The sequence below is a fragment of the Coturnix japonica genome, chromosome 2 (assembly GCF_001577835.2).
Source record: "Coturnix japonica isolate 7356 chromosome 2, Coturnix japonica 2.1, whole genome shotgun sequence".
Lineage (NCBI taxonomy): Eukaryota > Metazoa > Chordata > Aves > Galliformes > Phasianidae > Coturnix > Coturnix japonica.
In genome coordinates, this window is record NC_029517.1 from 37008718 (window position 1) to 37021928 (window position 13211).

General features: G+C 37.7%; 1 protein-coding gene across 1 annotated transcript in view; it reads left to right on the top strand.

Moving 5' to 3' along the window:
• The window catches only part of STT3B (STT3 oligosaccharyltransferase complex catalytic subunit B), a 46084-nt gene that overhangs the window by 23871 nt on the left and 9002 nt on the right, over positions 1–13211 (top strand). Inside the window, exons 5-10 of the mRNA XM_015853900.2 lie at positions 1607–1706; positions 6195–6293; positions 7933–8079; positions 9354–9402; positions 10415–10569; positions 12275–12486. Of these exons, the coding sequence (XP_015709386.1) occupies positions 1607–1706; positions 6195–6293; positions 7933–8079; positions 9354–9402; positions 10415–10569; positions 12275–12486 (762 nt within the window). The remainder of the gene's footprint in view (positions 1–1606; positions 1707–6194; positions 6294–7932; positions 8080–9353; positions 9403–10414; positions 10570–12274; positions 12487–13211) is intronic.

Consider the following 13211-nt stretch of genomic DNA (forward strand, 5'->3'; position numbering starts at 1 on the left):
GCTTCTCAAAAGAGAGATGGATATACATGAACTGAAAGAAGCTTTACTTAATATCTGAATTTGCTTAAAGTACGCTCCTAACTCACTCTGGTGATTTGACTCACAATATAGTGTTGCATTCCAAAAGGAGGAGTTGTTTTTTCTTGCATCTAAATGTTTTAGCTTTTATTTAACATTACCTTCTTTTGCTTCAGTTGCTTTGTCATAACAAAGGAATAAAATTAAACTTTAACTGAGTACTCACAAGAGCACTGCTGTATTTCTATTGCAGCTCTGTGAGGAAATCTCCCCTATGTTTGAAAAGCTCCAGTACAATCGTCATTGTAGATCTAGTTTAATATCTTGATAATTTGTGAATAGATGCTAATTAGAAATACAGGTTTCTGGTCCATGACCATTTGTTCAAATTCTATCCTGTCTTACCTGTCTTTGTATTTTCTCTCAGAAAATGAAATTGCCTCTGTAAAACATGGTAGTCCATGTTAGTAATTTGGCAATAGAATGATAATAATCTGAAATTATTTTCTAGAAAATTCTCAGGTTTTCGACTTGTTTCTCAAGGTATGAATCGGTCACCCCAAATTTTGAAGCGTCTGGTTTTGAACTTAGAGTATCAGAAAGCAGTACTTAATTTTGCCCTTATTTTAGAATTTGTTTTATCAGACACAGCTATTTGGGTTTCTGGATTCTAGGGTTTTAAAAATACCTACATGAATCTAAGCCTTAGAGTACAATTAAAGTAAAAACCACACAGCTGCTGCATTCTGAAAATGAAGATCCGAGGTAGGCATGATACATATGGGAGAAGTCTAGACTGCAGTTTGACAAGAGAATGTGTTAAAATACAGACTGCCTAGTCAACATTAGCCCTTCATAATGTATTAAAAATTTAGATAACATATTGTAATGGTAGCTCATTAAATCTTTATCTAAGCCAACAATGAGTGATACAATGATAACACTGTTTCAGTTCTAAGTACATCTTACCAGTAGTTCTCAAGCTCCGCAGTTAGTACGGGTTGACAATCTCCTTGATCTTGTGGTGTGCCATTCCACAGCCCTGCTTCCATGTGTATCTGCCCTCTTCCCTTTGATTTCCTCACACCTCAGCTTCCCTTTGCTGTGTTGTCCCAGTGGTTCTGTTGTTGGCAATGCACCTTGCTCCATTTCTTCTTTTTGGCTGGAGATGAAAAGTGCAGGACATTGTGCTTGTTGTATGTCAAATGAAAATCTCAAATCCTAGATGGGAGTACTACTGCTGCCATGTGCTGCATCCGTCACCATGAGGAAAAGACCTCAGCATCACACTCTTGTTTGCCAGCCTGAACTAATTAGCTCAGGAGGAGCTGCAGAGCTGTAAGGAAGACAGTCATGAAAATGCGCTGGCCCATTTCAAAAGTCTTTAATACTTTGATATTATTGATTATGGGAGTTTGTATTTTTTGTTTTCCTTTCCGTTGGTAGTAAGTTTGGAGAAAGACCCTGGTAGTATTGCCAGTAGCTTGGCTTCTTGTCTAGATGGTTTTTGTGTTTTCTTGTCAGCACTGACTGTCATAAGTATTTGCAGATATTCTTGCAGCTGATTTTCCTATTCCATTTCTCACAGGTCTCTGCATGGGGTGGTTATGTTTTCATCATCAACCTTATTCCACTGCATGTGTTTGTTCTGCTGCTGATGCAGAGGTACAGCAGGAGGGTCTACATTGGTAAGTTTTGTTCTTTGAACAGTCACTTTTAAGTGCTAGATCGTGAGATACGAAATTACACTGATGTCATCTGTATTAGGTGGGAATGAAGTAATTGCACATTGGATTGCATTTCATTAACTGAATGACTGAGTATAGTCAGTTACTGTCAGCAGCAGTAGAGAGTGAAGACATCCTGTTCACATTTCCAAAACTTTAGATGCACTGCAGTGAACTCATTTTCTACTTTGTAGTGCACTGAAAATAAAAGAGATAACTGAGTGGTTTGATATTCCCAAAATCCTGTTAGTGTATTTAATTTGTACCTTGTGTGGGTGCATCCTAAATAAAAAAAATTCATTTTTTTTCCTAGTATATAAAACTGCTATTTTTAAAACGTTTTGCAGCAGTAATTTTGCAAATGTTCGAGTATATTGTGACATACACAGGAAAAGACACAGGGAATTCTAAACAACCGCGCAAGTTTTACATAACCTGGACTAAAATGCAGCGTAAGAGTCTGCCACCTCCACTTGATTCCTTAATATTTTCTTGGGTTAATGGATCAACCTTGCTGCCAGTTTCAGAAATGTTTGGATAGCGATCTTAGGAGAATAACTTTTTTATTTGATTTGCCTGATATTTACGTACTAAGTCAACAGTTTAGAAATAGTACCTATTAAATCAATTGGCCCTGGTGTGGATATGTGAATGAAATAATTAAGAAGCAGCTCAGGGATTCAAAAATGAATAAATTAGCTAGAAGATTTTTGATCCCTTCATGTGAAATCTTTACAAAAGATAAGTTTGAAAGCATAGCGTTTGTTCAACTATAATGCCATGTTTTGCGTTTGTAAATATGTATTTGTTCCCCCTTTTGGTACTGATTTTCTCTTAGTATTTTTAGTGTATTTTTTTTGTTGTTGTTTTTTTTCAGAACCTACAGGGGGAATTATAATATTTACAGAAAATGTATAGTGGTTCAAATATATAGTGGTTACTCACAGTCCATTTTTCATTTTTTATAGCCCAATACAAATGTTTGTTATCTATTTTTATCATCTAGAATCTGAAATCAAATTTAAAGGAGGGAAACTCTGAGGCACCTTTAATTTTAGTAGTAGTTAACTTTTTCATTAACTACTTGTTTATAATTATAGGGGAGAACAATCTATCTTGTTTTTCTTCTAAAATCAGTAATTCTAAAATCACTAATTCTTCTAAAATATTGAATAAAAATATTTTTGTTTCCAGCTTCTGTGAGTCGGGCAAGAGAAAATGAAAGTTATTTGTTATAAAATCCTAAAAGAATGCGGTAACCGGAAACAAGGACACATAAGTACTCTTGTTTTTTTTCAGTTCTCAATGAACTAGTCTTTAAATTCATCAATGGAAAATAGTTCTGCCAGCTCGTATGACTTAAAGTTTTTGGCACCCTTTTGTTTTGCAAAGAGCTGCAGTGTTTTGAGATGTTATTGTCCTTCAGCTGTGAGGGAGATGCACTTCAGCAGAGTTGTCAGAATTAAAACATGATTGCTGCCTTGCTGTTTCCTAGCAATTCCTGGCTCAATTTAAACTTCCACGGGAAGCCTTACACAGATGTCTGCACATCTTGCAGCAGCGTTCTAGGTTTGTTTAACAGGATGTTTTTGTAAAAACTGATAGGAATGTTCAAGCAATTCTGGGTAGAAATGGAAGTGTGTTTCGCTGCCACATATTCAAATAGGATGATAAGATCATTGAAGTAGGGAAGATAAAGATATTTTTGGAGCATATGTGATATGCAACTACTAGTGTGTGTGCAGGAGACTCCTATTTCTCAAGAGGCAACATGCAGCTATAACTTTTTGTAACCTATTGACAGATGACAGTAGCAAGTAAAGTCTGCATCCGTCTTAGAAAAATAGCCTCTTTATTTGAATGCAGAAGCAGATGTTGTCCTCCATTCTTTTATGTGTAGTTTCTCTTGTAGTTTCTCACAAGTTTAAAACATGAATGGTTTTACGTTTGGAAAGGCACCAATGTAGATTTAAGTCTTGCATGAGTGGGAGGTTCGGCAATTTTCATTTCAATCTACTCTTTTTCTTTTTTTTCCCTATATACTTCAAAACAAAACACTTAAAGATAGGACAAGGGGAAACGGTTTCAAGCTAAAAGAGGGGAGATTTAGATTAGATATAAGGAAGTTTTTTTTTACAATAAAGGGTGGTGGGACACTGAAACAGGTTGCCCAGAGCTGTGGTGGTTGCCTTGACCTTGGAGGTGCTCATGGTCAGCATGGACCAGGCACTGAGCAACCTAATCTAGCTGTAGATCACAGAATCACAGAATTGTAGTGATCGGAAGACACCTCTGCAGATCATCTATTGCAACTCCCATGCTAAAAACAGGTTCCCCTACAGTAGGTGGAGCAGAAAAGCATCCCTTGAAATTGGAAGGGACCCTCAAAAGTCATCTAGTCTAACTCAAACAATTCTGCGATCTGCCAGAATATAAAACTAAATTTCTATAATTCCTTGCTTTGGTGTTGTATCTTATCATATGCTCTTGTTAACTACTAAAGTAATCTAAATCTTAAGACAGTAAGTGCTTGTTTCTGGTGATTCTAATCCACTAATTGACAACTGTTGATTGTATTCTCTAGCGCAGTTTTCAGTAGTTTTGTTGTGTTTTTTTTTTTCTTAAGTTTGTGCAGTGTGCAGTAACTGAAATCGTGTGAAATGAGTTTATCCAAAAGAAGGTCAGGTGTTTTTTTTCTGGTTTTGGTCTAATCAAAGTTAGAATCATAGAATGGCTTGGGTTGGAATGATTCTCAAACACCATCTAGTTCAACTCTCCTGCTGCAGGTAAGGTTACCCACCATTAAATTACTAGAGTTAGATCAGGTTGACTTGGGCCCCATCCAGCCTGGCCTTGGACACCTCCAGGGTTTTGACATCCATGGTAACAAATAGATTTCAGAAATCCAAATCAAATTCTTGTTTTTACATCACGCTGTTTGCATAGTCTTTGCACAGGAACATGGATACTTTGTGATGCAGTATCCATGCCTTTGTGTAATAAATTCCTCAAAAAGTTGTGTCAGACCATCTGTTCTTTCAGTACCAAGCAGGCAGCTGTGATGGCTGCTTGAGAGAAGTGGGCTTTGAGAGGTGCAAAAAAAAAGAGGGCAGATGAAGCATACCGGTTGTAGAATTAAAAATGATTCTTCAAAATGGTCTAACAGGTGTGAAATCTAGTGATTTATGCCATCATTAAACCTCCACAGGATGGCAGTGTTGCAGCACTTTTATGATACAAAAATGATTTATGTTTTAGTGAGTTCTTCAAAAATGAAGTTTTCTACAGCACAAATACATTTCAGTGGCATAAAGAGGGAATAAATTGGTAGTAAAGCCAAGCAGCAGAATACTGATGCTTTGAAGAACACGGCAGCGAAGAGAGCTGGAAGTGGATGGAAGCATCATGACAGTCATTTTTGTGATCTTTGCAAAGCATACAGTGTCCTAGGAACGTAATACACAGCTGCAACAAAAATAATGCCACTGGTATATTATGTGGTCCTCATTGGTGTGGTCCCCAAACCTGTTCTCTTAGGAAAGGATTATACAAGGACAAGGATTTCCTCATAAGATTGAGGCTGTAGCCAAGGCCAGTGGTTTATGATGTATAGGAATCTTGGAGGTACGTTACTGCTCTTTGCAGCTGAGGGAAAAAAAACTCATTTGGATTTGAAGTTGAGTAGTTGCTCCCAAGATGAGCAGATTCATGGTTGTTCGTAGTTGGTATTTCACTCCTGTCCTTCCTTTTCCTTCTCACCTTGGGTTGTTTAGGAACCAAATCCTGTCAGAGTGATGTATATGAAAATTGGTTCAGTTAAAATAATGATTTGTGGTGTTAATACTTTTGTGTTCTTGGCCTCAGCTTTCTGAGGGGTTATGAGTCCCTGTTATTGGTATAGGTCTAATAGTACAGATGCTCAGTATTCTCTTTAATTCTGTTGCTTTTCAGTTTCTTGTCATGCCTCTGTTCTTGCGTTAAAAATAGAACAAACATACCTTTCTCATTCTCTAAGTAAGGAGTGCACACTTAAATGTTTTGTATCTTTGTAGCCTGGCTCCTTTAATTTCTCCTCATATGGAAAGTTGCTTTTTTGACTTGTTACCTGAGATCTCTTCTCCCACCCATGCTCTGGAAAAACAAGGAAATCAAATGGGAAGAGAAAACTTCCTAAGCTACAGCATTTTAGGTGGATGGTTCACTTCTACAGGAAGAAAAACAAGCAACAACAGCGTAGTTAGGAAGAGCGGCACTTTGCTACTTTCTCTAAGAATGCATTTTTTTACAGGAAACAGTGGCCAAAGTATTTAAACCAGTACAGTTGTGTTTCAGTGACATTCTTTGTTCAGAGTTGAGGAATGGGCTCTGCTGGGGAATTGGTGCTTTTTGAAGTGTGTATACTCATTTGTTGACGCTTTTCTCTTCTGCTTTCTCCCTCTTTTCTTGTAGCATATAGCACTTTCTACATTGTCGGGTTAATATTATCGATGCAGATACCTTTTGTGGGATTTCAACCAATTAGAACAAGTGAACACATGGCAGCTGCAGGTAAGAAAACTGTTTGCTTCCAAACAGCCTGTTCAGCACAAGAAAACCTCAAACCCTTGTGGCTGTTTCTTTGTATTAGAAATAACTCAAACTAACAAACTAAACTGTTGAAGAAAATAGGTACAATTTAGTGTCTGTTGGGAAGTTTTCTTTCCAGTCAACACATTAGCCTTCTTTGTGTGAGCTAATGGAAGTAAAATGCCTCCGTAACGCTGAATCACTAATGCATTCTGACAAGCACTTATTTTACACATTGATAATCTCTGCTGTGTTGCAATATAATGTTACTCTCAAATGTTGTATAATTGAAACATTTGTTACTGGTAAACACGCTTCTTATTGAGCCATTTGTTTTTAGAGTTGATAATTTTTCAAAGCGAGTTAACTACAGATGACATATTACATATAGGAGGCTGATTTTTAAATTACCCATTTTCATCTTTTTGATTCTTTGTTTTCTTAAACTAAGCTTGTTCTCAGTAGCTGTTAAGCATTCAGACATCTTGATTTCTTGACAGCAGTAACCTTTACTAACTCCGCTAGATGTAGGAGCATACGTATTATTTATTAGGAGCACAGACTGGTCTTGTGGTACAGCTTAATTTGTTAGATGGCTCCTTTTTTCAGTTATGTATTGTCACCTAAAATGTATTTTGGACAGCAATTGAAAGTTGATTAAAATTCACGAGAAATAAAATATATTTTTAGCATATTTTTTATATTAATTGAGATTCTTTCAACATTGTGCAAATAATGGACAGAGTAAAAGCTATTACACTACAGTTTGCATCAGAATAATTCTACAGTTACTTAGTGAATAGAAATTTTGCTTTCTCTGGGGCTTCAGAACTAACGAATTTCAACATCATGTATCACAATTCCATGATTAGAGAAACACCATATGACCATATGCATGTAGTCATGTGGGTTTTTTTAGCAGTGATTTTAGCTTTTGAGTGGCAAAATCATTGGATTGATATGATTATGTACGTTGAAAAAAATAACAACAGAAAATGCCCATGCTTAATATTAGACTCGGAACTACCTTTTTGAGGGTGCGGGGTGCTTACCTAGCGAATTCTGATGTTTCAGCATTAGCTTTGTATAATTCCATTATCTGTGTTACTTAGATGTTGGTTTCTTCTTTTTCTTCCATTAAATCCTATTGTTTTGTTTGGTAACTTGATTCCCATATATTCCTTTATTAGACTTGCTCTTTATGTTGTCGGGGGTCTTTCTCTGTAACCCATTACTCAAAGTAGCCAAGAGCTGTATCTTGTTTTTTCATAACACCTGGGTTTATTAAACTGGCCTTTGTCAAAATGTATGCAATCCAGTTTTCAGATGTTTCTTCCCCTTAGTCCCAAGTTAATTTGGGAGTGAGAGGGCAGCTTTTAATCGTAAATAAGCAAATAATGTTTAGTGGAGAAATTACTTCATTGCAATAGCTGAGGAACTATCATCTCTGTTAACTATTAAAGTGAATTTGTGAGTAGGTAATTTTATACTGGTTTTCAGATGTAAGGGTACATATACATTGTGTGCATTTTTCTAACCCAAACAGAGGGTAAGTTTGCCAATTGCTTTTTTGTTTTGTTTTGTTCTTAGCGTTTAAACAGAAATGTTTGTCTTTCTTTAGGTGTTTTTGCATTGCTGCAGGCATATGCATTTTTGCAGTATCTGAGAGACAGGCTAACAAAGCAAGAGTTTCAGACCTTGTTCTTCTTGGGTGTCTCACTGGCTGCTGGTATTGTGTTCCTGAGCGTCATCTATTTGACATACACAGGTATTGACATATATGAAACCAGATTCTCTTTGGAGCAGGTAACTGAGGTGATCAGAACTTAAGTCAGAAGTAGTTGTTGGTGACACCAGAGCAAACCAACACCCATATTATTACTTCATGCGTCTGTGTGCTGGAATTCACTCTGCATTCTGAGCTGCAGGATTCTTTTCTGGATTTGAGTATACTGGGGATATTTAGATGTATAAATCAGCTGAAGAGACCAAACAGATCATAAGCTGGAAAGCACAGATCGATATCACATCAAAATACCAAGAGCGCATTTAGAATTAAAGAATGGGAGAAGGCAAACATTATAAAGCATGTGCATGCTGGGCTAATTCTTTCATTACTGAAAATGAAGTGTGTGCATGCAAATGTATTTTGCATACAAAACTTTATAGCATCATTGCAATTTTTCCATAATACAGAGTATGGTGCAAGAAGTCAGGTTGGAAGAGGAACATAACTATACCAAAAGCCTATTGGGAAGATAAGCGCAGTTAATCTATTCTGAATAGCACTGATAAATCAAGATAAAGATAGGTACTTTATTAAATAATTTAACCTGATTTCAATATTACTGAAGGTAATGTATGTCTGTAAGTTCCTCTTCTGTGGTTCAACCTCCAATCTTCATGATAGCTACCCAGCCTCACAAAATTAACCTTGTTTTTGCATGGTTGAGTTCCTCAGATGCCTCACTTCCTTTTTCTGATTCCATGACCTATTTCTTTGGTCATTTACCTCCATGCTTTCTGCCTCCAATGGAGAAAAAGCTAACTGTTTTCCTATATAAACATCACCCATGCCAAAACTGAATTCTGCTTGGTATAAATAGGGTGATGTTAATATATACCTCATATATAGTCATGTTTTTAGAGGGGTTGGTTGGTTTAAAAAAGAAACAACCACATTTTGTTTCTTCTTTTTTTTTTTTTTTACTGTTTTCTGTTTTTGAACTTCTTTACAGCACATAGGTTGCAATCAGTCATTCTTTGAGAAATATTTTAACTATTTTGCATCACCGTGACTTCTGGAGGTGTGTATGTCTTGAGATTGAACTGGTCCGGTGTGATCTCACAACTGAAACTGGGTTTGTGATCGGTAGACTTCCTGAGCTACCTAATGCAGTAGGCCTCGTTCACATATTCTGCACATTTAATGAAAATTCTTCTGGTGTTTAGTTTTGTGCTGTCATGTAAAGGTGTAGACAAATGATTGCATTTAAATACCTAGAGAGCAAAAGTCTTTTTTTCCTCTCTTTTCATTTTCAGGTTATATCGCTCCTTGGAGTGGAAGGTTTTATTCACTGTGGGACACTGGGTAAGTAAAGGATAATATTTGCTACCAATAGCATTCTACTGAAAACTGACAATCTTTTGCTCTCCTCATTCTCAAATCCATGTAGTATTTCAGTAAACAAGAGTACAGTTGATTTTGATCAGTTATCTAAAGAGAACATTGGTAGTAACTGTTCTGTGCTCTTTGCAGCCATTTTAACTTCATCACTAATTTGTTCATTAAAGTTTTTGTTTCTTTGGAAGTCTTTAAATATGCTGCTTGTATGTTTGTCTACGAAACGTCAGCGCTTCTCAGCTTAGGATAACCAAAAGTGGTATCAACACTTGAGGGCACACTTCAGAATTATGAAGAACCTTAAACTTACACTGTTTTCATTGCACAACATTGCACGAAATCACAAAGTTGTAACACGTGATCTTGCATGGTGCCTGTTTATTACCTTCGTACATCTGTTTTGTGTATATAGATGGCTACCCTGAACAATTTTGGTTTATTTGTCTGTGTTTTTGTAGATAATTATTTTGGTTTAGTTAACCTTTAAAAATCCAGTGTTCAGTTCTTTATCCAGACACTTAAATAATGGACGGTATGAATAAAACCAAAGGTATTTGCAGATCAGTGTGTTGAAGGTGGGTTTTAACTGGTTGATTTTTAAGATTAAAGGCAGGGGTGCATTTGCAGTTCAGCTTTTTATCAGGCTTCAAAGGCCAGCTGACACAAGATCCTGTACCAGCACTGTAATAAATGGAGTAGAATAGGTGTCAGTAAAGGAGCCTCAAATTTATTTGAATATATCAATATTGTTCCTTGCCTATAAATGGTCTGCCCGTCCAGGTACAAATACTTCCTAGATAACAGTAAGACAGGGGGCATCTTTTGGTACTGAAGTTTCATCAGGTTTCAGCTAAATAAAGCGCTTAGCATTTGAAATTGCAATGCTGCCTTTGAAATGCATTTCAGAATTCCTAATGCTTACAAGTTTTAATCATTTTATCTCTTCAAAATAATTTGAACTGAATTTTTTTTAAAAAAGGTATGCGAAAATTCACATCCCGATCATTGCCTCTGTGTCTGAGCATCAGCCTACAACATGGGTTTCCTTCTTTTTTGATCTGCATATTCTCGTGTGTACTTTCCCAGCAGGGCTGTGGTTCTGTATCAAAAACATCAACGATGAAAGAGTCTTCGGTAAGAGAAAATGTTTTAAAATCGTCTTCAACTTGATTCTGTTTTAGTTTTGTTTGCTCAAAGCCGGTTTACAACGTGTTTAAACCTTTTCTGGAATGAGGGGGGATGTTCAGAGTTGCCTGTAGGCAGTAGTGTTTACAACCAGCTCGTGTGGAGGTGGGCGGGACGGTGATGGAGTGCCTTACTGCGCGGTGGGGTCAAAGCATTTCTGTGGCTCTTCCATGTGTGGATTGCACAGCCCTCGGGTTAAGGCTGCAGTTTCATATTCAGGTGAAGAGCTCGGAGCAGCAACCCTCCCCCACACAGGTTCAAGGCGCCTGATTCTTCTCTGGGTACCTGGCAGTCATCCATCATCCACAGAGGATGATGCGCAATGCCTTTTCTTAACAGATTTTCAGCTATTTCAGTGAACTGAATCACTCACTGTGGAGCAAGTGCTAGATAAGTCTCAGACCTAAGCAGAGGCGTGGGGTCTCACTGTGCCAGTGACAACAAGTTGTTTGTTTGTACGAAGCTTTACTTTGAGAGCACACTGCTAAGGCTGGGAATGAGGCTTCTGAAGGTGTAACTTGGAGTTGTAGCCCAAAAGGAGGAGTGAAGCACACTCACTCATTCTTTTATGGAAGCAGAAGGCTTCAGTCCAGTACAGCAGCCTGTTGGAATTACCCCACGAGCGACAGGAACATTTATTGTGTTCAGTCCTGTGACTTTGGAGTATTTTGTGCTCTTTTGTGTACATGAGTCCTTGCAAAAAGCAGTGCTGCAAGGCTCCCTTTCAGCCTGCTAATGCTGCTTCCTTTCAGTCAGCTTTAAGAGACCTGTGAGTGAGAACAGAGAGCCGTACCACTGTCCGACAATGTGCAAAATGTTTGTACAATGCAATTCAATAAATCAGTGCCCCTTAATTATTTCTGTGGCAAATCACAAAGCTTTCACTAAAGTTTGTGCTTGTATGTGTCAAGCTGTAGCACAGCAGCAATAACCACTATTACATGAACAACAGATGTTCCTAACAGCGCATGCAGGTTGTGTTCTTGCTGTTTTTTCCTCTCAGGAAAAGTGTTATGAATATTCCTATCCTGCAAATCCTTTTGGGTTTTATGTTGTTGTTGTTTTGTTGCTGCTTTGTTTGGGGTTTGGAGGGGGGAAGAGATGGGAGGGAAGCAAAGGAAGGGAGCAGATATAATGCTGTCCAGGAAAACTTGCTTCAGAATAGGGCTTGCCGTATCATCTTCTATACCTGTGTTATAATGTAGATGAGCCCCCAGTTTGTTCAGGAATGTCTTTAATTTAAATTAAATGTTGATGTCTATACGAGAATCTAATCCGTGCTCTTTGTTTTTTCAGATTTAATAACTTGTTTGGCCTTTCTAACCAAGTGCAACTACCTACTACTCCAATAGTATTATTGGTGTGTGATATTAAATTTCACTAACAGTGGATCTTCTGACACATTATTAATGAATGTGAAAATTAAGTCGTGTTATTGTTAATAGTTGTCAGGACGCGTTTCAGGAAGGACTTGAGGCTTAAAAGGGAAACACATTAATTATCTCTGTAAATTAAGAAGTACGCTCCAGTCTTTATACACACAGATACTCAGCCTGCTCCCAAAAACAGTTTTCTGGTGAGCCTGAACGCGTGCAGTCACAGGGAGGGTTACTTTCTAAATGTCATCAGTAGGTTTCTTTTTTTCCCTCTGCAGTTGCTCTGTATGCAATCAGTGCCGTTTACTTTGCTGGTGTGATGGTTCGTCTGATGCTCACTCTGACTCCTGTGGTCTGTATGCTGTCTGCAATTGCTTTCTCTAATGTCTTTGAGCGTTACTTGGGTGATGATATGAAGAGGGAAAATCCACCAATAGAGGACAGCAGTGATGAGGACGACAAAAGGAACCCCGGCAACCTGTATGATAAGGTGAGGGGAGGGAGCAGAAGTTAGGAGTTTAATTAAGATAAGCTTTATTGTTGTTTTGGTTTATTTTAACTTTTCTAAAGGTCTGAAATTTAGAGTAACAAAGTGCTGTTCTCCAATGAGCTGTAAGTAATGATGCTCTGAAAGAAAATCAGTGCCAGTATAGAAGTGGTGCCTTGTAGCTGATCAGAGCAAGCCTTTAACCAAAGGAAGTCTGCAGTACTGACCCAGCTTTCTAGATGGGTGATGGCAGGCAGTTGTTCTCTCTCCTTTAATATGGCAGTTCTGTGTCACCCACTGTGTACTGCTTCCCTCTTGTATTCCTTGCTAAACAGAGTGAAATAGAGGAATAATATATTTAATGGGAAGGTATGTCTGTACTTCCAAAGTCCTGAAGGAGATGGTGTTACCTACTCATGTTTTTATTTTGTATCCTATGTTACATTAACCAGTGAATGAGGGTTTCTCCCTGTTCCTCATAGTAGACTCCAGTGTCCTTCTCTCTTCTACTCTGCCTTATAAAAGGGCATCATTGCACTAAGCTGAGCTAAGCCACATATAATAGATTTTCTTCTTCTGAAAAGATATGGGAGAATAACCCATTATTTCAAGTTGTTGCGTTGTCCAAACATTCTTGTGCATACCTGGTTGATTTACACTAGAACTTGGTTGATTTTTGCAGTATCCCACAGCTTTTATGGAGTGAAGAAAAAGGCATTTCAGTTTCA